The sequence below is a fragment of the Tiliqua scincoides genome, chromosome 6 (genome assembly GCF_035046505.1).
Source record: "Tiliqua scincoides isolate rTilSci1 chromosome 6, rTilSci1.hap2, whole genome shotgun sequence".
Classification (NCBI taxonomy): domain Eukaryota; kingdom Metazoa; phylum Chordata; class Lepidosauria; order Squamata; family Scincidae; genus Tiliqua; species Tiliqua scincoides.
The window spans coordinates 88,702,378-88,727,593 of record NC_089826.1 but is presented as its reverse complement, the minus strand read 5'-3'; the positions used below and the strand labels follow the sequence as shown (position 1 = coordinate 88,727,593).

The 25,216-nt window shown below is 44.4% G+C and overlaps 1 protein-coding gene across 1 annotated transcript in view; it reads right to left on the bottom strand.

Moving 5' to 3' along the window:
* Positions 1–310: 310 nt before the first annotated feature.
* VWF (von Willebrand factor) overlaps positions 311–25,216 on the bottom strand; it is a 160,105-nt gene continuing 135,199 nt past the window's right edge. Inside the window, exons 44-52 of the mRNA XM_066631945.1 lie at positions 19,251–19,361; positions 18,525–18,708; positions 18,191–18,231; positions 13,211–13,327; positions 11,212–11,310; positions 9,290–9,418; positions 8,477–8,516; positions 2,723–2,820; positions 311–683 (exon numbers count right to left, since the gene is read on the bottom strand). Coding sequence (XP_066488042.1) covers positions 495–683; positions 2,723–2,820; positions 8,477–8,516; positions 9,290–9,418; positions 11,212–11,310; positions 13,211–13,327; positions 18,191–18,231; positions 18,525–18,708; positions 19,251–19,361 — 1,008 coding nt within the window. The 3' untranslated portion in view covers positions 311–494. The remainder of the gene's footprint in view (positions 684–2,722; positions 2,821–8,476; positions 8,517–9,289; positions 9,419–11,211; positions 11,311–13,210; positions 13,328–18,190; positions 18,232–18,524; positions 18,709–19,250; positions 19,362–25,216) is intronic.

Below are 25,216 nucleotides of genomic sequence, written 5' to 3'. Positions count from 1 at the left end.
GGAACTATGCAGAACAGCTCTTTGGAGGAAGGGTGGGATAAAAATGTAAAAAAAAAAAAAAATGTCAAGCTTATCAAACAGAAAAGACACCCTGAAACGAAATTCTGCTGAATTGCGTGACTTCACGATGTGAAACTTTCAGCTCAGCCAGCGACAGCCATAGCAACCAAGCACAGAGCCCTTCGTGGGGGACTAAAGATTTTTAAACTGCCCAAGGCAGCTACCTGAACTGCCTGGATTCTAGTGCAGATCTTTCAAATGAGGAATACTGCAAGGAATGAAGTTCAGAAAGTACAATATCAAAGCCATGTGGCTCAGTGAGTTTGGTGTTTATTGCTTGGCATGTTATAGTGGAATACTTTGGCAGAGAAGAACAGTATCAAAATGCAAAGAAATCCAAACTCCAAAACAAATGGAAAGAACATTATAATGAGACTGTCAATTCCTTGGCAGCTGGAGAAACACGCCTTGCACGCGTGAGCACCCTGTTATGTTCATGGCATGCATTTCCGAGAGAGACAGTCACACTCTCTGGCATTCAAGATTTCGTGGTGTATGATGGAGCCATTGGTGCAGTAGAGGAGCACTGGCATCGAGTCTGTCGCGGTGGCAGAACAACAGGTGCACCTATCTTCCATGCCATTCATGGAAATATTGTAGATTGCTCTGCTGGCACATTTGCCCTGAAAGTGAACAGATGAAAACATATTTGACTCCGATGATAGCATTTCTAGACTGAAATCCAGATTCTGCCGCAGGTGCAGTTGGCTGTCTGCCAGTCGTGCTTTGCAAACTGCAAGCCAGCTTTCTCCTTCATGCTCCCTTCCCGCCACAAGTTCTCCCTTTGTCTAAACCATGGTCCAGCATGACCTCATGTGTGCCAACATGAATCATGTTCTCCACTTAATCAAGTTTACACTTAATCCTCTCTATCCAGATTTGAGGTAGAAGTTTGTCCAAGCTCGAAAGGCACCAAATCTAGCTTGATATTCAAGTGGAGCAGGAACAGGAAAATGCCCACATCATCCTGTGAGATGAAGAATGTTTTATCACTTACCCCTCTTGAGTTTTATTGTGGAATATTTTAAGACCCAAGGAATGCTGGGAGGGTGCAGCAGTTTGGGAGGAACAAGCCCCTTTATTTCTGCCACAAAATGATGCCTGGAGCATCTTTGCTGGAGTCATATGCAGCCTGCAACCCCAGGGTGAGACTCCTTTACTTGGAGAAGGGACAGGGTGTAACTGTGGGGGGAGGGGGGCGTGTGTCCATCTTGGTTCTGCCTGCTATGATTTGAGCAGGGACACTCACAAGTCCAGCAAAACCCTGACACTCTGTTCTGCCCAAAGGACCGTGTATACAAAAGGGGGCACTGGTGGGGGGAGCAATAAAACACTTTCTCTGCCAGCTATTTTGCCATTCCAAATGGTCAATTTTCCATTGCTTTGCCCTCCAGGGTCCACAAACACACAAAACACCCAAATCCGCATCTCTTTAGAGAAAGCTACCACCTGGAGTTTTGCTCTGGGGTTTGCATGTCATGTGTCTTTGACCTCAAAACACCCTGCAGGTTTTTTTCTCTTGGCTGATTAAGACACTGCATAATGATGGCATTGGAACGGGTGGGGTGGTTGGTTGGCAACCTTCAGTCTTGAAAGATTATGGTATAAGCCTACAAAACCAGGTATTCTCAGGTGGTCTCCCATCCAAGTACTAACCAGGCCTGACCCTGCTTAGCTTCCGAGATCAGGCGTAAAGTGTGAGGAAAAGGGGCTGCTGCTCTGAAAAGAAGAAAAAGCCCCCTCTACATGTGGGCTCAAATTCACTGGTGTACCTAGGGGGGGACAAGCGGGACAAATGCCCTGGGTGCTGACCCTCCAGGAGCGCCTCGGAGACTCGCCCCGCCCCTGCCAGGAGGAGCGCCCAGGAGCACTGAGGAGAGCCACCCCTCCCCTCCCCCTTTATAAGAGGATAGGAGACAGGCGCCATAGAGAGGCACTTACGCTCTAGGGCGCCCATCTCATCTCCTCCTAAAAAGGAGGAGGGGAGAGGGGGGGTCCAGTTGGTGCCGAGACGCTGCCTCGGAGGCAGTTTCTGGCTGCCTCCCAGGAGCGCTCCTGGGCACCCTGCTCTGCCTCTGAGGGCGTCCCTCAGGGGTGAAGCGGAAGCGGCACTCGCCTCCTCCGACGTCAGAGGGGATGCACACCATTTCCCAACCAGGTTGCCCTACTCCGCCACTGAGGGAGTGCCTCGGGGCGGAGCAGAAGTAGCGCGCGCCCCCTCCAACTTTGAAGGGGACGCGCGCCGCTTCCCGGCCGGGTTGCCCTGCTCTGCTGCTGAGGGCGTGTGTCAGTGGCGGAGCGGAAGTGGCGCGCGCCCCCTCCGACTTCGAGGAGGCAGCTGCACAGAAGTAATTGCGGTGACGATGACGGTGACGATGACTTCCTGGTCACGTGCGTGGGGGGGCGGAGAAGGGGGCGGAACGGGGTGTGGGGGCAGAATTCTGGGGGTTGCCCCAGGCGCGGGGACCCCCAGGAACGCCACTGCTCAAATTTATAATTTTAAGAATGTTTAATTTGTTTTTTATTATATGTTGTCAGCCACCTTGACAACATATCTGGGAGAAAGGCAGGGTGTTCATTCATCCATTCATTCATTCATTCTTCAGAAATACATTCTATTTTGCTTTGTTCTACTTGAGTTTATAAAAGAAGCATAAGTTACCTCGCAGTAGTGAATATCCAGCTGTTGTTTTGTAACACAATCCCCCACTTGAATTTTTTTCAGCCTGCCTGTGACTTGTTTGCATTCTGGCTCTACACCTACAAGGGCAAGAAGGATGGTTAGTTCCATGACTGCATCTATAGCTTAAAAAAAAAAAAATACACCATTCATTTTCAGGGTCAGCTTGTAAATAACTACATAAAAAAGAAGCAAGTTTTCAAGTTTTGGTGGAAGATGTACAGTTGGAAGAAAGTTCCAGACAGCGGATGTCACCACTGAAAAGGCAATGCCCAACAGTTCTCACAACAGAAGAAAAAAACACACACACACAAATCAAGGCCCTATCAGCCTAATCTTATTACAGGAAGATGGCATGGATGCAGTCCAAGACTGTGCAAGGCCTTGAAGGAAACGGTCAGCACTAGCAATTGGATCAAAGTATCAGTCAGCACAAGAGTGCATCTTGACCCCAGTATCAAGTAAGCCTGACAAGACCACGTGACTGCAGTAGGGTGGAGGGGGGGCCTTCCAGCTCAGTCTTCCAGAAAGACGTGAGCACTGACAACTCTCATTTTTGAAATACAGTACTGTCCTTTGGCACAATCTCATGGGAATTTGTCTTGTGCAAGCCCGCTGAAAGGATTGTGAGCTGCAGTATTATGCACCCTTCATTTAAAAGAGGCTTGTTTAAGTTCATTGCCTAGCTTTTCAACACTGTGGTTTAATTTCCACATTTGCCATTGTTCTTTTCTTTGAAGAGTGCATCAAAACATCCAGGTCTGCAGTATTTCCCCTCCTATGGACATGTTTTGCTAACAGTTCAGATTTATGTTTGTGTTGTAAGATAACGAGATTCCCGGCATTCTTCATGCTGGAGCAGGGAGAGGAAAGCTTTGTGATTTGGTGAGTGTTCCTGGTCACTGGGCTGCAGATGTCAGTTTTGCTTTGAATGATTTCATCACTTCGTTTGATAAAAACTTGTCCATGCAGAAGGCAAACATGATGGACTCACAACGGACGACACAAATCCCGTGACCATCATCTTTTGTTTGTGCCTGGCTAAGAGATTTGATCCAATGGCACTCTGCTTCTTTACCCGTTTGCGATGCACAGTGTGTGTGTGCTGTTTAGGGAGTATGAGACAGTACGTAGGGTTGCCTTGAGCTTTGTTGGAGAAAAGAGTAGAGCACTTCAGTTATCTTTCTCTTTTCATGGTCAGACCTGATGAGGGTCTCTCTCTCCCCCCTCCCCCCATACTCTATAGAGTCAGATCCTATTATGTGGTCAGACTCCAGTGTCAGGCAAAAGGAAAAAAAGAAAAGAAAAGATAAATATATGTAGATGAAGGGAGGGACTATGCAGATAGGGGCTGGTCCCTTCTCCATAGCACCTACTGGGTTCAAAATGGGCAAAGAGAAACAGGCTGCAACCTGAGAAATAACCAGTGAAGGGCAAAATCAGCTGGTCATCCAGATACTGAAGTCTCCAAGCACCTAAATAGCCTTAGGACTCCCTCAAATGATGTTTCTATTTCTTGTCTCATAGACTGGGCAATGGGGGGGGGGGGAGAAGGTCCTTATTATTATTAACAACAACAACAATAACAGTATTTATATGCCGCTTTTCAACAGCAAGTTCACAAAGTGGTTTACAGAGAAAATCAAACAAACAACTACTGGCTCCCTGTCCCAAAAGGGCTCCCAATCTAAAAAGATGCCAAAGAACACCAGCAGACAGCCACTAGAAAAGACAGTGCTGGGGTGAGGAGGGCCAGTTACTCTCCCCCTGCTAAAAAAGGAGCACCCACTTAAAAAGTGCCTCTTAGGGCAATTATCAGGGCCCAACAGTCCAGAAGAGGGCCTGGGGCCCAACTATGTGGCATATTTTGAGCCCGTCTGCCCTAGATGGGGGACCCCAATCCGTGCTCGGTGGCTCTGCTTGTCGGTGCACATGGACCACCTCCACAGTCCGGTTTACTTTAAGCAGACTCCACAGAGACCTGGACAGAGATGCCTCAGACAGTAGGTCTCTGCTGAATTCTCCCATGTATACAACAGAAACTTGGAGGTCAAAACACAAGACACCAGAATCTTTTCTTTCAGGATCGACTGAGGTTGCACCAAGGATTCTCTCATTTCAACATTAGCACATTTGGGACAGTCCAACCAAACTTTGCTTAACGCTAACATGCTTGTGATTTCCTTGCAGTAGCGTAGCTAGACGGGGCGGCGCAGTAAATACTGCAGGCACTACAATGCGCCAAGTAAGCAGCCCCTCTCACACACTGTCGGAGGTATTCTGGGTAGCGACAGCAACTGTGTTTCTTTGGCTATTGCTCCTTCTTGTCACTATTTTCCTTCGCTTTTTCCCCCAGGTCTCATTCATGCACATTGCTATTTAATCCCACTGATGGTGGCAACCAAGATGGCTTGAACAGCAGCAGAGGCAAAAGATACCTCTGAGGCAATGTGACGACAACAAATACCAAAAATTGCCAAAAACCAGAGGTATTTTTCAACACTCACAAAAACAAGCATGAAGTGTGATGTGCAGTTCTGACTTAGGGAAGACCTGAAAAGTTTGTCCTGGCAGCAACTTTTACCGCACTAAAATTTTCCCCAGAATTTTGCTTCCATGTTCATTGGACTGTCTCAATTGCAAATTAGCAACAAAGCAACCATCTCCTTGAATCTGTCTAGGCAGAAACCAAATATTTATCAACTTTGGATCAAAAATATCCAGTACAATCCCAGAAAAACTCCATCAGTAAACAAAATCCTAAAACAAAGAGACTGCATTGCTGGGAGATTTCCCCCCCCCCTTTTTGCTATTTATTCTCTGCAGTATTTTTCTCACTTAAATAAAAGCCTCTCTGAGCCTTTTTAATATTATATTGGCATCTGTTTTATGTGAAGGTTGATTGACAATTTTCAGTAATAGTCCCTGCGCTTTAAGCCTGGTTGTGAGATAAAAGACCTCTTAATTAAATTACCTGTGAGCACAATTCAGTGACAGTCTATTATCTCAGGAGCTCAACTGACTTTTATTTCTTCAAACCAGAACTTGCTGATATATGGACAGGCAACAGCAAGAAATGATCTTGGAATTGACTTCCCCAAACTGGGATTTCGTTACAGCAATTACGGCGGTTATATATGGGTGGCCGGCTGCACATCCCATCTTTTATTTATTGGCAAATGAACAGAACAAAAAGTAAGAAGAAAGAGAGAGTGAATGCTGGGTGAAGAGGTGCTGACATTTTGACCTTCAAAGAAGGGATAGCTTTCAGTGCTAAACAAATTCTATAATTATTCTCCATATAATTTGGCAACCTACACTTTTATTTAAGGTCATGTTGAAGAATTAGCTAAGGAACAGACACTACATTTCTTGCATGTTTTTTTTTTCAGAAAAGGAAACAAAACTCACATTAAGACATGCACAGTGGTTGCCAAACGTCTGAGGAACTCAGCTAACTGAGTTAATGCCTGCTGAATTAACTCTCCCTAAGGTTTGCAAGAAAAAAAAATGGTGACCACTGAGGGGATCCATCACTTTTTGTATTCTGGAGAATAAAATAATAATTTTATTCCCCAGAATACCTTTGAATGGCACTCTGTTCAATTTAAACAGCATTTTTTGGGGACGGATGGACAAGGGTGGTCACCAAGAGGAACTGATGGAAAGGTCCCTATTGCTGCTACTGCCTGCAGTTGAAACAAAACAGTGGGGAGGGGGGCATAAAAATATCATGTGCTTTTACAGCTAAATCCATAATTTCCCTGCCTTGATTTATTAAAAAAAAAAAAAGACACCAAAAACACCAATTTCAACTTCTTGAAAATAACTGAAATGCCCTGTTCCAATCTGCTGCCAGTGAATGATATGGCAAATTTGGGAGGGGCAGCATTTTTTAGCCCATTTCTATTATCAGATTCTTATGATCTGATTCTGACTCACAATAGGTAAGCCCAGAATGGTGGTTTATGCAGAAACAAAGGGGCACCCTTCTGATGTATCCATTTATTTATTCATATTTACAAACTGCTCAGAGCAGTGGACAATTAATACATAGAAACAGAATACAAAAGTTGGAAGGAATGTTTGATGACATCTAGTCAAACCCCTGGCTCAGCAAATAAGTCATAGTGTACACACACACACCCCACTTGATAGGAAAGGCCTGCTCCCCCAGTCCACCCAATGTTTCACCTGACACCAAAAAGCATACACAGGTGGCACCAGGCAAATGTCTGCAGAAGGTATTGGGGATGTGTTGGCAACCTTCAGTCTCGAGAGACTATGGTATCGCGCTCTGAAAGGTGGTTTGGAACATCATCTAGTGTGGCTAAAAAGGCCAATTCGGGAGTGACAATCCCTTCCACACTGGGAGCAAGTGCAGTCTGTCCCTGGTCTGTCTCCCTGGCTATGGGCCTTCCTTCTTTGCCTCTTTGCCTCTTTGCCTCAGACTGTTGGCCAAGTGTCTCTTCAAACTGGGAAAGGCCATGCTGCACAGCCTGCCTCCAAGCGGGCCGCTCAGAGGCCAGGGTTTCCCACTTGTTGAGGTCCATCCCTAAGGCCTTCAGATCCCTCTTGCAGATGTCCTTGTATCGCAGCTGTGGTCTACCTGTAGGGCGCTTTCCTTGCACGAGTTCTCCATAGAGGAGATCCTTTGGGATCCGGCCATCATCCATTCTCACGACATGACCAAGCCAACGCAGGCGTCTCTGTTTCAGCAGTGCATACATGCTAGGGATTCCAGCACGTTTCAGGAATGTGTTGTTTGGAACTTTGTCCTGCCAGGTGATGCCGAGGATGCGTCGGAGGCAGCGCATGTGGAAAGCGTTCAGTTTCCTCTCCTGTTGTGAGCGAAGAGTCCATGACTCGCTGCAGTACAGAAGTGTACTCAGGACACAAGTTCTGTAGACCTGGATCTTGGTATGTTCCGTCAGCTTCTTGTTGGACCAGACTCTCTTTGTGATTCTGGAAAACGTGGTAGCTGCTTTACCGATGCGTTTGTTTAGTTCGGTATCGAGAGAAAGAGTGTCAGAGATTGTTGAGCCAAGGTACACAAAGTCATGGACAACCTCCAGTTCATGCGCAGAGATTGTAATGCAGGGAGGTGAGTCCACATCCTGAACCATGACCTGTGTTTTCTTAAGGCTGATCGTCAGTCCAAAATCTTGGCAGGCCTTGCTAACGATCCATGAGCTGCTGGAGAACTTTGGCAGAGTGGGTAGTGACAGCTGCATCGTCGGCAAAGAGGAAGTCACGCAGACATTTCAGCTGGACTTTGGACTTTGCTCTTATTGGGGATAAGTGAACAGTTTCATCATATCAGATGCAGACATGCCCCCATGCCCAGTGGAAGCTGTCTGGAAGAATGCCAGGCCAGAGCAGTGAATCATGTAGAGATGCAACAGGCAACTCTTCCGTGGGTGGGTATGTGAATTCATGGAAACCAGTTCTCTCATGGTAAACCTGACTACCAACTCTCCAGTTTGGAAATTAAACCAATAGGGCACAATTCAAAGGGAGGGTTAGCTGTTCAGATTAGCCCTAGATTTATTTTATTTATTTTGATATGTTCTATTTATATCCCTTGTTAATTCAGATTTCCACAAGTATATATAGTGCCCACAGGTGAGTTGGGGATTCACTTCAGAAGAATTATTGAATTATTTGTAAATCACACCCTGTATGATCTTATTAACTACATTTTGTAACACTTCCAAAGGAAGATTAGATACTTACATGTTTCACAGCAACTGTTGTCAATTTTTGCAATTCTGCCCTAAAAGAGAAGACATACAGAGCTTTTATATTGTTGAAAAATATATCTATGAGAGACCTGCCTCTGTGCCTTCTCTTTCTAACACAGGCAATTACTTCTGTGATCTGTGATGTCCTTTTGAACAGCTACTGCTGTAGTGAAAGGTAAAACTTAACATTACCAGGAGTTCAGGGCATCTGGATTTGTCCTCTGTGACCCCACGTAATGTGTGAAATAGCCTGAATTCCCTGTGCAATCTACAACTGTCAGAAATGGTTGGTTCTCTCTTGGAGACACCAATTTGAATGACAGGAAGGTGAAATCCAGATCAATATTGTCTCAATAGAGACCACTGTATCATCCTTGGTTGATTCAGGGAAACCAGCAGCTACTGGAGAGATGATAATTGACATCTCAGCAGCAAATGTGGCTGCCTTGATCTTTTTTTTTTTTTTACATGTAGCATGTCTTCCCTCACGCCCTGCTTTCTCTTCTATTCCCCAACTGTCAGCATTGACATTGCAAGCCCCTTGCAGTGGGATCCTGTTTGGGAAGTTCTTCTTTATGATACTGATACACCGTAAAGTGCCTTGTACATCAATGGTGCTGTATAATTAATAATTATAGTTATTCTACTTCATTACCATCTATTCTGAGCTGGTTATATTCTGCAGTTCAGGATCTAGCCAAGATGTTGGGAATCACAGTAATATTGTTGTAGGATTCTGGTTGTAATTTTTTTAGTAATAATTAACCTACTGAAATACGCTCAATAAAATTGGTTGATTACTTACTCCTTCAGCCAAGCATTTGTTGGTGTCGAAGGGGGTGCAAACAGTGATTCTCTTTTCCCAGACAAAGTCTCCTTTCTCGTTGACTTTGCAAGAATGGAGAGCACAACCATCAATGACCTTCTCATATGGCTGAAAAGATGTGAACATTGTTAGACAAAGATGCACATTTTGTTTTGAAGAGCTACAAAGATGACTAGATAAAATTCTGAAGACAAGCTCACATTTTTATCAACTCATGACTATTATGCAGTCATGGAACAGACTTGTACATTCCTTGATCAGCAATCATGAAGTCATGTGCAATATGGGATAAACCTAGCTGGGCATGTGGGTTTATGGCGTGCACCATACATTAATCTGTATGTACAGTGTGGGTGCTCAGAGCTCCACCTGATTTCAATACGTAACTTAGGGTGCAATCCTAACCAAATCTCCAGCACTAGCATAGCTGTGCCAATGGGGCATGTGCTGAATCCTGCAGTTGGTGGCAACAGTGGACCTAGTGCTGGGCAAACGGGACAAATGCCCTGGGCACTGAGTCTGTGCGACACTCGGACCGCGCAGGAAGCCTCACTGAGGTTCTTGATGAGGTTGGAAACTGCACTTCCGGTTTTCCAGAAGTGCAGTTTAAGACCAGAGGGAAGCCTCAGAAGGTTCCCCAGGTCTGCCCTATGGTTGTGCGAGGCTCTGTTGTGCTCCAGACTTAGGAGGGGAGCTTTGCGCTTGGGGGGTGCCTTCATAGACCTTTGCCCTGGAACCAGGGAGGAGTAAGTTCATCACTGCTTGGGGGGCAGTCATGGAGGCCTTCTCAAGGTAAGGCAATTTTGTTCCCTTACTGCAGTGCTGGAAAGTTTGTTAGGACTGCACCCTTTGTGGGTTAAAAGCCATCCCATTAATTTACATGATGTTATTTTGCTGAATAGTTTCCCTGCTCAGGCCCTCACAAGGATTTCCTGAGCCTGTTACTGTACTCATCCTTTTCCCTGTTCCTTTTGGGCTCTTGCATACAGACAGAGACAACAACTTGTTAGAAACCTGCTAGCCACTGCCTTATGACCCTGTGGGAATTCTAGACTGCATCTTCAGTTTGCCTTGCTGTGAATACAAAAAGCATACCACAACTCCCATTAGGCTTTTCCCCCCCTTCAGCTGAGCAAAATAAGAGGAAGAAATCCAGCTTTCCTATATCCTACTGTGGGATCTTCTTCTAACTAGAAGGAAACTCTCTCCAGCTCTTGATTCTCTAATAACACACTGATCACTGATAACACAGGCCTACAAAATTGAGGGTCAGAAAAGTTTTTCCCAAACTTTATGGTGGTTTGATATGAACTTTATGGTGGTTTGATATGAATTTGGGGTGCTGATTCCAAAAATGGCATCCATTTTGCCCTATCAAGTCTAGTTTTGGAGATATAGTATAGCCTCATTGGTTAATGGTTCAAGCAGCTTCCTCATGAGGAAGGTGCTTGAACCATTCACTAAAGAGGCTATGCCATGTCTCCAAAACTAGACGTGATAGGGCAAAATGGATGCCATTTTTGGAATCAGCACCCCAAATATACCTAGGAACTAGTGTAATGTTTAAGGAAGCAAAATGTGTGTTGGCCTGTGTAATTAGGATGGCCAACCTTCAGTATTGGCCTGGAGTCTCCAGGAACCAGTCTCCTACTGATAATGGGTGCACTGAGCCCCTTCCCCATCCCTGATGGGCCCCCAACACCTGAGCGTGCTGCTGGTACATCTGATAAAGCAATACTCTTGCAGAAACTATTTCATTTCAATGGGATATATGCTGGAGTGGAGCCACTCTTGAGTGACATTTGCAGAAAGGTGGTGGTCTTGGAGGATAATTAAATGGTTGGCAAAGGGAGAGGAAGACCAGTGGAATTGCTTGGAACTGACAAATGACAGCCACTGACCTGCAGGGCCTGAATGGTTCCGTTTTTCAGCTGTATGGAACAAGCTGTCTGCACACATTTGCCACAGCAGGAGCCAGGCAGTTTTTGCACCCTGTAATTCTGCAAGAAAAGAAAAGGGAAAGACTGCTTTTCAGGTCACACTCAAATTGGGGCGTTAAAGCACAACGACATTGACCCTGTTTGCTGCTTAGCCCTGAAGCTCAGCTGTCCTTGGAAGAAGGTTTCAGTGTGGTGGGGGTGCAGCAGCAGCGGTATCTGTAGCCCAGGAGGCTAGTCTAAGAAGCTACCCCTTGGGGCTGCTGAAGGCAGGTGGAGACACCCCTTGGGAGACACCCATGTTTCCAGAGATGCCAGTATCCATTAGGAGGACTGCCATTGCCCTGGATCATGGAATACATGAACTGTTGCATATACATGCACAGGGAGGTCCTGCCAGCAGCCCACTGAACATCCCTCTCTGCCCCCCCCCCGTGGATAGATAAAGAAAGAAGGACAGCCAGGAGGGCTTTTCTGTACCATCATATTCGTTGATGTCATTGGGAACATGGTAGGCTCTAGAGCAGCGATTTTCCACACTTTGCTTCTTACAGCACACTGACCTCTATTGTTTTCACCTCTTGTGATGTCACTTCTGGGAGACTCTTCCGAATTCTGCAGCTTTGTTTCTAGGGCAACTGTCTGTAGTAATGAATTGTCAGTCCCCTGGCTCTGCCAAGAGGGACAGGCAATTCATTGCTACATTGTCCTAGGATCAGAGCCACAGAACCCAGAAGAGATTTTCAGCAATTTTCAATCACTGTGCTCCAAACCCCCCTCTGCACAGCTGCGGACCTTTCTCAGCACACCAATGTGCCGTGGTACACTGGTTGAAAATGAAGGTTGCCAATACTAGAGGCATCATTAATTTGGAGTGCATCCAATGTAGAAACAGATGTATTTCAGACATCCAGTGGGTGTCCCCCAAATTCATTCACTGTCAGCGGCATCAAATGCAATTCAAGTAAAGTTCTTTCTGAATAAAGGTGAAATTAGATGCGCATGAACTTGTGCTGGTAAGAGCCATGTTTATGAACAGAAGTGCCTCTCATTAGGAGCACGATGCACAGGGAGGGAGATGTGAGCCCCTTCCTGTCAGGCTGTTTTCCCACCAAAAACTACCCTTTCCTTTGGCAGCTACGTACGTTCTGCAAACATTTGGGGGCACAGAGCAGCTTTGTGGGGATTTCTGTGGGGAAAATGACTTGATGGGAAATGGTTAACCTCCTCCCCTGGCATGGACCTGATGAGAATCTCCCCTCCCATGGTCATTTCTGGTAAAAAGAGAAACTTCCAGTAATAAGCATGCCTTTTATTAATGCAAGTCAGTGCACATCTTGTTTGGTCCTAAGGGTAATAATACACCAGCTAAAACCTCATTTTTTAGCAACCTAGAGAACAACCTGACAGCTTGGGAAAGTGAGGTCAGAATAATGGCCTGGAGGAACAGAGTCCTGTGCATGTGGCTGAGATGATGAGCCAAAGAAGTTTATTTGTGCGCCAGCCCAGACACAAAGAGCATTGGCATATCGGTGCGTTTTTACAGTGGTTCCAAATTTGAAGGGGCCTGGCAGGAAAGTGTAGGCTGCAGCTGGGGTTTCCACAAAATATCTGGCCTCCGATCTTTAATGCTTGAAATCAGAGGCATAAAATCCTCTTGGTGGACCATTTGACTTCACGTCTCATTTTCTTTACAGCTACACCCCTTTGAACCTGGAGCTGGTATGGAAACCAACGATGCTGTGTGAGAGAGAGCACATGGTTAATTTAAATGATCCAATTGATCCCTATTGGTCTAAAGCATATACTGCATGCTTTAAGGAATTTTGGCAAAGCGTGCAAAGGTAAGAGTGTGTGTCTTCCAACAAGAGGTGTGAGTATAAAGTACTCCTGCTACAATTTGGAAAAGATCCCAGGCACTCGGAAACAAAGAGGGCTCCTGGGCCACAACACTCTTTCTTACCTTGGGGCAAGGTTCACAGGTAGTTTTTTCACATGTTAGTTTGTATGATAAATACGGTCCCCTCTGCATGCTGCACAGACAGCTGGTGCACGGATCCAGCAACACACGTTTCCCTGGCTGGGAGATCAGAATAAGAGTTGAGCAGAGCAATCATTCTCTCTTATCAGAAACAGGAAGAATGGACTGTTCTTTGCCAGATGAAAAGAATCTAAATTACACAACCTGAAAATGTACAATTTCTAGGAAAGTCAGGCATAAACATATTCATATGACATTTTGATTTGAGTTCATATTCATCCTTAAAAGTTCAAGCAAAAGTTAGTGAGTGGAAAGGAAAGAGACTCTGTTAGTCATGGAGCCCACCAGAGGACAGATGACTCTGGATTTAATATTGCGTGGTACTCAGGACCTGGCTAGGGATGCAAATGTTAATGAGCCGTTGCGGAACAGTGACCGTGCTGCGATCTGTTTTGCCATGCAAGCCAGGGGAAGGGTGCCAAGTAAAACCAACACAAAAACCCTTGACTTCTGAAGGGCAGACTTCTCTCAAATGAGGAGGCTAGTTAGAAAGAAGTTGAAAGGGAAGGCAAAAAGAGTCCAGTATCACTAGAGTGCAACAGGATGCACGTCTCTTGCTGTCTTGTGTGCTCCCTGGGGCATCTGGTGGGCCACCATGAGATACAGGAAGCTGGACTATATGGGCCTTTGGCCTGATCCAGTGGGGCTGTTCTTATGTTCTGACACCACTAGGCAGGTGGAGCCCAAACCTTCTACCCAGCCGTTGAAAGGTTGCATGGTTACTCATCTCTCTTGGGTCCCATCCCTTGAATCTTCCTCTCTGGTCTAAGGAAGAAAAACATGAATACAGCCATCCCCCCATATTCACAGGTCCTGTATCTACAGTTCACAATCCCCCCCCCCCCATCACACAAACGGCTTATCTGGTCTCTGACTGCAACCCTCCTAGCACTGTCTCCTGTGCCTGGCTGTTTCTGTGCTTGCAAATACTAACAGGAAGTGGGTTGAAGAGCTGAAAACAACACAATACTTATAGAGTTCACAGAGCTTTGCATCCCCAGTCATTAATGAGCCAGCTCTGGTTGCAGCACACCAGTTAAAGCTGAACCCACCAGAGGATTAGCAGAAATGGCAAGGAGGTGCCAATTACTAGTCACAAAGCTTTTGTAGCTTCTGGGACTCCAGATGAAATGAGAGCAAAAGTTTAGCTTAGCTTAAAAATTGCATTGTGATTGATTTATATACGGACATCAATACTTTTATGTTATAGCAATCCCTTTCCTAAACTGGTTCCATGTTCCCACAGGAAATCCCAAATTCCAAGGTGTTGGGAATAACATTCACAGTATTCAGTTCAACAGTTTGCTATTAATTAAATTGGAATAATTTATTTAGAAGAAAATAGTTTCTGCACATCAACATCAAACACCCCCCCCCCCCCCCGTACCAATAACAGCCCACATGTTGGGGAAAGTTCTCATCCAGATCAAAAAGATTATGTTATTTCTACTGGGATCAGTCCTGGACAGTAAAATCCCATTAACAAGTGAATGACTATGAGGGAGTTGGTAAACCTAAAATGAACATATTTAAAATAAAAACTTGTCAAATCCAGCTATGAAATGCTGAACTGAGAACCTTCCAGTCTTCTTGACATCTGCTCACACACTCTTAGCCAAAGCCATTGATAAAAGTCTGTAGCAAAGGAAAGGGTGCCTGCATCTTCTCCTCTCCATAAAAGCCTGGGAAACCAGATGACTGTTGCAAGACGACCCCATTTGGTAAGTCAGGCCACCTGGGTTGGCAATTTCAAGCACTGCTCAGCACTGCGGAATGAACACAGTTAAACTAGGGGAGGATAAAGCTGGTAACCGGATACGAGGTGGAAACATAGAGGGATTAAGGGGGGGAAAAACAAATGGCTACAGGAATACAGTTGCAACAGAAGATTGTTAACATGGAACACTCAGTGAATAAGTTAATGGGGCCCCAGAAGGAGAGGTGAGGAAAGAAGGGGGGTTCCTGTAACAGAAAATGAATATGCACTTCAAGATGGGGAGTTTCAAGATGCATTGCACCAAATGCCACCTCCATGTGCGGTGCAGGCCTTTCTGGATTGGGTCAAAATCCAGAGGAGAACGTGGCAAAAACCTTTGCAAAATAATGTATCTGGAGATTAAAACAATCCAACCAATAACCAGGAAGTCTGGAGGAATGTTAACTGGACAAAAAGAGAGGTGGGATTTTTACCCCACCTTGGGGTGACTTTGGTGAGAAAAGGCAGGGTATAAATCCATGAAATACATAATAAAAAGAAAATATTGGTGGATCACATCGATTGCACTCCTGCACAGATTATTGCCAACAGGTCAGGGAGAGGGAGGCAGAAGTGTTTAAGCACTGATAGGTGCTTTACAAGCTGGGGTTGATCTCTGGCTGCCCTGGCAACCTTCCACGTGACCATCTCCTTGCTCTTTTAGGAGCTCTGCTCCCCAGACTTACTGCAGACAGTTGCCCAGCCTTACTGACAAAGTGGGAACGTGAAGAACCCAACAATGGGACACAAAAATTAGTTTAGCTATGTGGTGTGGACATGACCTAATCATCTAAGCTCTGAAAATCCCTGGCCTACATTTGGCCTGGAGTGCCTTGAACCCCCTCCATGCTTTGTGTCAGGCTACAGAGTTTCATCTTGTTGGTCTGATCCAGGCAGGTCATCTTTAAATTCCTACACTGAAAGATGTGTCATCACAAACTGAATTCTATGGGATCCTTTGTGAAGAAAGGAAAGGGTTTATTGATGTAAAGGTAGCTACAGCAGGATAACTAGGATAGGATAGTGGGATTTGGGACTGAGGGCCCAGTCCTAACCAGTGCGTGCTGGTTCACTGCTAGCTGGCACTGGACTAGCACCAGTGGAGCACTGGGGCTCCACCGCTCGGTAGTCATGCAGACCGCTGGGAAGCGGATGGGTAAGTGGGGCGGGGAGGGAGGCGGGGAGGAGACGTTCCAGGGTGGGGGGAGGCAGAGAGAGGGTGGGGAGAAGGTGTGCTGGGGGGACGGAGTGGGGCAGGAGGGAGGAGGGACTGGTAGAGCAAAGCTCCAGCGGATCCTGAGCCTCTGTGTTGGGCCCCCCACCCGACATGGAGGCTCTGAATTCTATGCCAACCTTTGGGTTGTCGTAGAATTGAGTAGCCCCATTGCAGGACTACTCGTTTTATCTGGGGGGGGGAAGGGACAAAAGTCCCCTTCTCCCAAGGAGGCATCAGCGGCTGCCTGGGGCACGCTGGATGCAGCAGCAGCCATTTTCAGTGCTGCCGCAGACCTGCACACAAGGCAGCCCAGGATTGGGCTGAAAATCTATTATTTAGCATAACCACATGGCAGCTTCTGTAAGAGGAAAGTTCCAATTAAGAATCAGATAAGAGATTGTATTTTAGAGGTTAGTTTAGTGGTAAGAAGAATTTATAAGTAAAAGTTTGAAGCCTTTTTTGATTGGATAGTTATGGAAAATGATGTATAACATGTTATAAGAGATATTGAAGGAGGTAATACCATTGTAATCAGAGACTTCTTTTTTAGATGTCATATTAGAAATTAAGAACTAGATAAGAAAGATTTTATTTTAGGGACTAGTTTAGTGGTAAGAAGAGTGTATAAGTAAAAGTTTGAATTGTTTTTTTTATGATGGGATAGATAAGGTTAGAGGAAAAATATGGAATGTTAAAGTATTAACCAGTAGGGTTAAAGAATATGATAATTTTTGTATTGATTATTAATTTCGTTTGGATTAATGTTTGTTGTAATCGATGGCCACCACCCTCATGTGTAACCTATGTAGTCCCAGCCCTAAGTCTATCCAATTTTCCTTACCTGTATCTGTAATAAATAAATAAAGCATAAAAAAAAAAGTTCCATTTTCACTCCACATTTGCAGATTTTGACATTATCTCAATGGCCGTATGAGCACAGCAATTCCTAGATTGCTTCAAACACAGTCACACTCCTGAACCTCTCTCTTTATTTTAAACCCATTTGTTGGTTCCCATCAGAGAACAGACAATGGAATCTCCAATTCCCTTTCACAAGATTAGCTCCTACATGCCTCGAGGATCCAACAGATCTACAGAGAGAGAAAGCTCTTTCTATTTGTTCATTCAAATCATCTTTTTTCTTTTTGCCAAAGATGACTGAGTTATGCATTATCTTTTCTTATCTTTTCATTATCATTATGCTTGTTAACATAATACATTATATTTAATACAATCTATTTATAAATCATTTGCGATTATCAAACAAGAAGTAGATGGTATATCTAAAAAGAGTGAAAGTGATGTAACAAAATTATCATTGTCCTTTCTTCTGTTGCCACCAAGATTTTGGGGGGCTTTAAATCATGCAAAAAAGAAAAAAACCCTCCTCTCTTCCAGACTTTTTCTCTGTTTCTCTCTTCCTTTTCAAACTCAAGAACAGCAAGTAAACCTGTGCCAGGTGTGTTCCACTTCAGGTGGGGGCCCACATGGTTAAATGCTCCTCCATACAAACCCCACCCACTCCACAATCCACCTTCCAAATAAACTAGAACATGTTATAGATAGAGTTAAGCAAGGACTCTTCTCCCTGAAGGCTACAGTGGTGACACTCAGACACTGATCCACAATGGTGTAGCTAGGGCATCTGGTGCTCCAGGCCCATACACTTTAAACACCCCTCCCCACATGCTTCAGAAGGCCTCCAAAAGGCACCCCCTTGACACCCCTCAAGGCATGGTACTTGGGACTATGGACAACCCAGGGCCCTCTTAGATAAGTCTCTGTGAAAATAAGGCTAACATTTCATTGTTAAGGATCAAAGGTCCCATTTTTAAAGGAAGATGAACACAGATTTGAAAACATTTCAGCCAGATCCCCATTAATGTTTTAATTCTCAAGCAAAAGATCATTTAAATGGCAATTATCTTACCCCTATAATGGTGCCGTTCCGAACACAGGCCCTCACAGGTTCTGCAAGAGAGCATGTCTCTATTAGGGTCAGTTTCTTCAGTGTAACAAACAAAGAGATAAATGAGGAAGGGAAACATTGAGAGCAAAATACCACAGATGGCAGCATCAAGATAACCTGAATATCAACACAGAACAAAGCTGAGGGTAGATCCTCTACAGATCATGCCAATAGCTTTAACATCTCAGTTCATCAAGCCATTTTTCCAGAACCTCTTGATAAAAAACACACAATCAATAAGCCAGTGCAGAAGCCAAATCTGCCTGTTGGTGACAGACTAGTTGATCATCATTACCGCAACGGCACGAGGGGCAGCAGCCAGCCCTTTGGTCACAGCGCAGCTCCGTTCCTAATGGGCAGGAAGGGGGCACCATCTGTGTGCAGGACACATTCCTGGCCTGAATAAAGACTTCCTCATTCACCCGAACACACTCTTCGATGATGCACGGATCTGAGCGGGACAGCCACTTAGAGCCAACCTATGAATAGAAGACAGCAAAAGGAATGGAGGTTGTACCTCTTGTACAGGGAGGCAAGGAGATCTCATTTCTTCATAGTCTTCCCCCCTTTGGAGTTCTACCCATTACAGTAGGAGAACCAGCAGCACACCGACTTCAGTGGATCACTGCACCAGCTAGGGCAGAAGATCCCTGCATGTTTCTCCATACTCCAGGGCTTTGGTGGGAACAAGAGTTCTGCCAGCTGCACAACACAGATTAACTTTCAACTTCCTGAATTTCAAGAATAAAGAAAGAAACAAAAGGCTTCTGGTACCTCCAACAGACAGAGCAAAATTCTATAGCAATGGCAGAGTCAAAAATCACTGTTCTACAGTCAACTTTACAAGCAATACACATGACTAGTTATCGTAGCCATAAGTAAAGCAGGACAGTTTCCCCCACCCCACTCCCAAATTTGGGGAACTCTATGTACAGTGAACCCCAAGGGGTTGATTGAATGGTGGGTGGGCCCCTGCAGAAGGAAAAGGAGAAACATTGTTAACCTTAGAACTGCAACTTACTTCATGCCATTGGACACCTTCATCTCCCCGAGACCCATATGACTCTTCTTCACACATAGTCTTGAGACATCTCCCACAGCATGCACCCTCTCTGTTGACATATGTATGCCCCTTGGGAGAAAAAAGTCAGATTGTTAAATTTTCAAATGAAGTTACAGATAAAAGTGAATATTGGTGTTATAAATTGATGCACTGTGTGCAGGTTGGAAGAGGTATTGGCCCTGCAAAGCAGCAAGAAAGCCTTCTACAAAAGTGGATGAGCAGAGGAAACAACCCAACAGGTGATGGCTAGCCTTCTGTAATTCTATGTAGGTCTTGGGAGTAGGTCTCTCCCAGCTATGCTGACATCTAATAGGAAGCACCACAAATTATGTGGCGTTACACAGCAAAACCACTTCAGTTGCCTTCGTGGATGGACTGACCCTTAAATCTCACCATGTTCAATGGAACTTATACCTAGGTAAGTGTGCACAGGGTTGTAAACATGGATGTTTAATAAAATGTCCTTGGTTAATCAACAGTCCGATCGATTTTTTGTTTTATGAACAGTCTTACGTGATTTGTGTGATATTTCTAGCTCACCTTATTCATCCTGGCTTCCATTGTATAAGTTGTCATTTGTATCAGAAAATTATTTAACCTATCTTACAGCTCCAGCATTGCACAAAGCCTTTACTGCTCTGCCCTTTCAATGTATGCAGACTACGGTCCTTGAAGGCAGATATAAAAACATTCCTTACCATCTTAGGACTTGTATTTGTAACTCAGGTGAAATAGAGGATATTTCCCACTATCTATTAAAATGTCCTCTATATGAGCTTCCTAGAACAAAATACTTATTAAATATTATTGCTTTGTTTCAAGTGAGATCCACTTTAGCCTTGATTTGCTGGCTACTTGCTGACTCGGATCCTGAGATCACCTATAAAGTGGCTATCTTTGCCCTGTCGGCAAAGAAAGTACGAGCCAAATTTTTGCTGTCTCAAACTTAACTTTCATTCTCATCTTTATTAGCTTGCAAGATTCTGATAATTGGCTAAGGTTTGTTTATTATTGAACCTTTTTTAAAATATCTTTTATTTTATGGTTCTGACCCATGTTAAGTATTAAAATCCCTTGCCTTATTCTTTATGTTATATAGGCTGAAATGTTATTTTGTGCTTTTATATGTACATATTGGAATATGTGCTCTTATCTATTGTAATGACCTATGGTTATATAATAATAAATTTCATTCATTATGAACAGTCTTATAGCTTGATAATTCTATGTAGAGAGGGGCTGATGGAAAGAGTGGAAAGGAATATCATGATGTGTAGATGTGGTCTATTATTACTACACATCAATAAATATATTTCAATATATAGTATGGAGAAGTTTCCCCATGGCCTTTTCCCCCTAAATTGCATCACTTTGATATCGTTCCCTGGGGCTGCATATTGCTCAGCATTGTCTTTTTTGCTAATATTAAAGGTATATTGTATTTCATTGTGCTTTCAGTATAATTTTAGCCATCTTGCACGAAGGGGGAAAAGGCAGAATAGTAACATTTTAAATAATTTGAGCCCATTTTAAAAATTGGCTCTATTATTTTCCCCATTCTGTGCTTTTTCCCTTATCTTTCACAATGTCCCCTCCTATTCACTGTAAAAATGTGGCTCAAGACTAAGCTCTTGTTTCAAATGCTTCCTCCATAGGTGGCCTCAGCAAGCACAATTCCCTGAAGCTACCGTCCCACTCCCCCCATCTAGGAGGATCCAAACAGAGAGAAATGTATGCAAAGTACTTTGAGTCCTGGACAAGGGCTATATAAATAGACAACAGCCTTCAGAAGCACTGTGCAGCTCTTGCTACCTCAGGACCTTAAATGCCTTTAGCCCTGCCAATGTCCAACATTCTTCTCAAATCATCACTTTAAGAATTAAATGTTCTGCTTTCAAGGAAACTGGCCTTCATCAGGATACATTTCCTTTTGGTCTTTGCAGCACCTAGCAGTAAGCCCTTTACAATACTTTTGAATATCTGAGGAAAGACAGACTTGGACACTTCAAAGAAAAGGGTCACTTTGAAACACCCGAGACTAAGCCCATGGCTTTCATACTCAGTCTCTATTCCACCAATAATATATCATGTCTCTGGTCTGTGAGGCAAACAGCCTGGCTTGAGTGTGCAACACACTTGCCAAAAATGCTCATAAATGTATCGTAATCAATTTATGATTATGTTGATTAGTCAATTATGGGTGATCAATGTGTTTCACTGAAAATTCAGAAAAAAAGGCTATTTATCCTTACACTGGTCTTGGTTATATTATTTATGTTCACTGTAAACAAGAATTAAAAGCATGACAGAAAGAGCTCCCTTTCTGATTGTACAGGGTTTAGAGTTATCGTCCAGTTGCTGTATTCAAGATTTAATTTTGATGCACTAACACAGAAATGTATCTTGTTGATAAATCTCCAGAAGGCATTAAGGTGCAGTTACTACTCCTCCTAGTGGCTGACTGAGCAGTTGCTGTAGGTTACTTTTAGCAGAGGAATACAGAAACTTCAGGGGTTGAAGATGGTGATTTTAAGGAGGATGGCAATGCAGTTCCCCAGAATTAGAAAAATATCCCCTCCCGCAACACAGAATTTTTACATGTTTCTAGAATTTCCCTTCATGTTTCTAGCTTAAAAAGTACAGATAATGTCCATGATACAAAAGAGAACATGTGAACTGTATAAGCAGAAACCTTGATTTTTGGGGGGACATGTTTTCTCTCTCAGTATTTCTGCCACAGAACTTATCCCGAGGCAGCCTAGAGCAATGCTTACAACATTTTCCTCTCATGGTACACTGACCTCTACGGTCTTCACCTCTTGTGATGTCAGTTTTGACTTCCAAGAGACTCTTCTGGGTTCTGTGGCTCTGTTTCTAGAGCAACTGTCTGTAATAACAAAATTGTCTGTCCCTCTTCCATTGCTGGCAGAAGGACAGACAGACAATTCATTACTATGGACAGTTGCCCTAAAAACAGAGCTCAGAACCCAGAATAGTTCTGCAGCAATTTTCAGCTGTTGTGCTCCATACTCCTGCAGCACGAGTGGACCTTTTGCAGCACAGCAGTTGAAAATTGCTGCCCTAGAGTTTAAAAAGCTGCTTTGGGGCTCGACACTAGAACTGTTGGAAAATAGAAACCTGAGGAAAGGAGGAAGAGTTTATAATTAGAGGTGTTTGTTTCCTGTGAGAAAGATAGGATTACAGTCTAAGGACCCAATCCTATCCAACTTTCCAGCATCAATGTAGCTATAGTGCAGCCCTGAGCTAAGGGAACAAACATTCCCTTCTACTGAGGAGACCTCCATGACTGCCCCCTCACTGCAGGATGCAGTGTATGCGCCATTAGCATGGCTGCATTAGCACCGGAAAGTTGGATAGGATTGGGCCCTAAGTCTTACTGAACACAATAGGCTTCCTTCTAAGTAAAATAAACACTGTTTTCAAACACCACTATTTCATCTTTGGGGGCAAGTTTTCTTTAGCAACTCCTTTGCAAACAGATTTTGAAATTTAGAAAACATGTTAGACTCATTTCATATGTAGAAATAATGGGCAATGGAAGTCTGTTATTTAAAAATTATTCTGGCAGGGAGAGTGCACTCAGAATGGTTTCCAAAAGGAGCTGTGTGTGACTGAGGTGCTTCTGGTTTACCACCTGCTAGCATGCGCGCGCACACACACACACACACACACACACACACACACACACACACACACACACACACACACACACACAGGGTCAAGGAGTTTAGAGTGTGCAGCTTAGTGTATCCAGCAACTGGTCCTGAAGACAATTACAGAAACCAGAGCAAAAATTGATGTATTAATATTGGGCTATACAATTCTATGCATGCTTGTGTAGGAGTAAGACTCATTAAACTTAGTGGGATGAATGCCTGAATAAACACGCTCAGAACTGCACTGTCAAGCAATAGGTGTCAGATATTAGAAGGTGGCCATTCATTTTTAATGTAACACTTGATTGCAGTACATTAATGAATATGTTTTATTACACAACTGAGAAAAAAGGTGCGCGCCTAGTTCTTCTTCCACATTATGGTCTGACAAGAATGAAATCATGGAAAAAGACAAGGGGTAAAAGGAGACTATGAAGGAAAATTTCCCACTCCCAAGTAAGCTACAGCAAGGGCCTGCACAGAGACCACATGAATGGTAGGCCTCTCTTGTGGAATGAGAATCACAGACCTGGTGAAAAGGTTGACTTGAAGGTGAGATCCACTTGAAGAACCCAGAGCAGTAAAAATGTCTGAGACCATCCTGCTCAGATTTCTCCATCAATTTGGAGACAAGAAGGGTACAGAAAGTACAGTCGCCCTCCTAATCCGTGGGCTCAGCATCCACAGAGTTGAGCATCCACTGATGTCGACCCCAAAGCCGGAGGGTCTCAGAAGGCCCCCCAGACGTGACTGGAAATGACTACCGGTTTAGTGCCGGCAACTTCCAGTCACAGCCGGAGGTGTTCTGAGGTGCACGGAGGCCAAGCGCAGCCTCCCCACGCCACATAACACCTCCCAGACATGACCAAAACTTGCAGGCACAAACTGGAAGTCACTTCTGGACTCCCCAGCCCCCTCCCCTGCAGCATTAATTATCCAAGGATTTTGGTATCTGCGGGGAAACCTGGAATGGATCCTCCACAGATACCAAGGGCTCACTAATAATAGGTAGTTTTGAAGGGAACCTTCAGGACTGTGCAAAATTCCAGTTTGTAGTTGAATAGAGTCCTGGATATTTTGTAGAAGAAAAAAGACTACTGTTGATGGCAGAAAGTTTGTTCTGACAGATACATCACAGAAGGGTGAGGAAGAATGGTTCTTTTTGTTTTTTACGGTCTTGCTTTTAGGAGTATCTGTATATATCATGCGAATTAGCTTTGTTTGCCCACAAAAAAAAATGTGTATGTTGTTTTGTTCTTAATGCTGTTGGTTGGTTCTCATCTGTCCTAGTTAAAGCCAGGGTGTAGATGGTGCAGCAGAATCAGAGTGCAAGTGGCGGGGAACAGATAAACAAATCCGATTAAGGGGTGGCCAAGGGTGAACAAGCAAAAATGTGCTGGACAGTTGTTTCTTGGCAGGCCAAATAACTTGAAAGCAGGAGCTATGGATGAGCCAGCTACAAATTTCTGCTCCCTCTTCAGGGGCTGCTGGGAGGCTGGACCAGCCAGGGAGGCTTGAAGGACCCCAGATGAGTCTGTGTTTGTAGTTAGGGTGGCGACGAGGAGGAGCGATTCCTGATGTGACAACCCTTTGGTTTGATAAGTTTTTGTAAATAAAGGGCCCAATCCTATCCAACTTTCCAGCACCAATGCAGCCACAATGCAGCCTCATGATAAGGGAACAAATGTACTTGTATCTTGAGGAGGCCTCCATGACTGCCCCACTCCCACCACAGGATGCAGTGCATGCCGCATTGGCACAGCTGCATCAGCACTGGAAAGTTGGACAGATTAGGCCCAAAGTATCTATGTTATATATTCTTTTATTTGCAAATGTCAACTTTGTAGCAGTGCTTGGTATCTAGGCTGTACTACTGGTTGCACAGCTCTGCAGTGGTCAATGGGTAAAGCAATCTTGCCTGTACTAGACAGACATACCCCCGTATCCAAAAGGGGTTCTGTTCCAAGGATGCACTTAAAAAGGTAGGGAAAATATGGAAAAACACTAAAAATAGCTCTGCCTACCTATGCACAGGTAGGTAGGCATAGCGATACCACTGAGTTTGGAGTGCTGCAGGAAGTCTTCTGAGCTGCCTGCGGCCTCTCCCTGGACATGTGAGGCTCCTCCCTTCACCAAATGTTGCCCCCAAATGCATCACACGACCAGGAACAGGCTGCAGGCAGCTGGGAAGACTGCCTGCAGCACTCCAAACATGGTTGTTTCGCTGCACAAAGGTGTGCAGAGGAA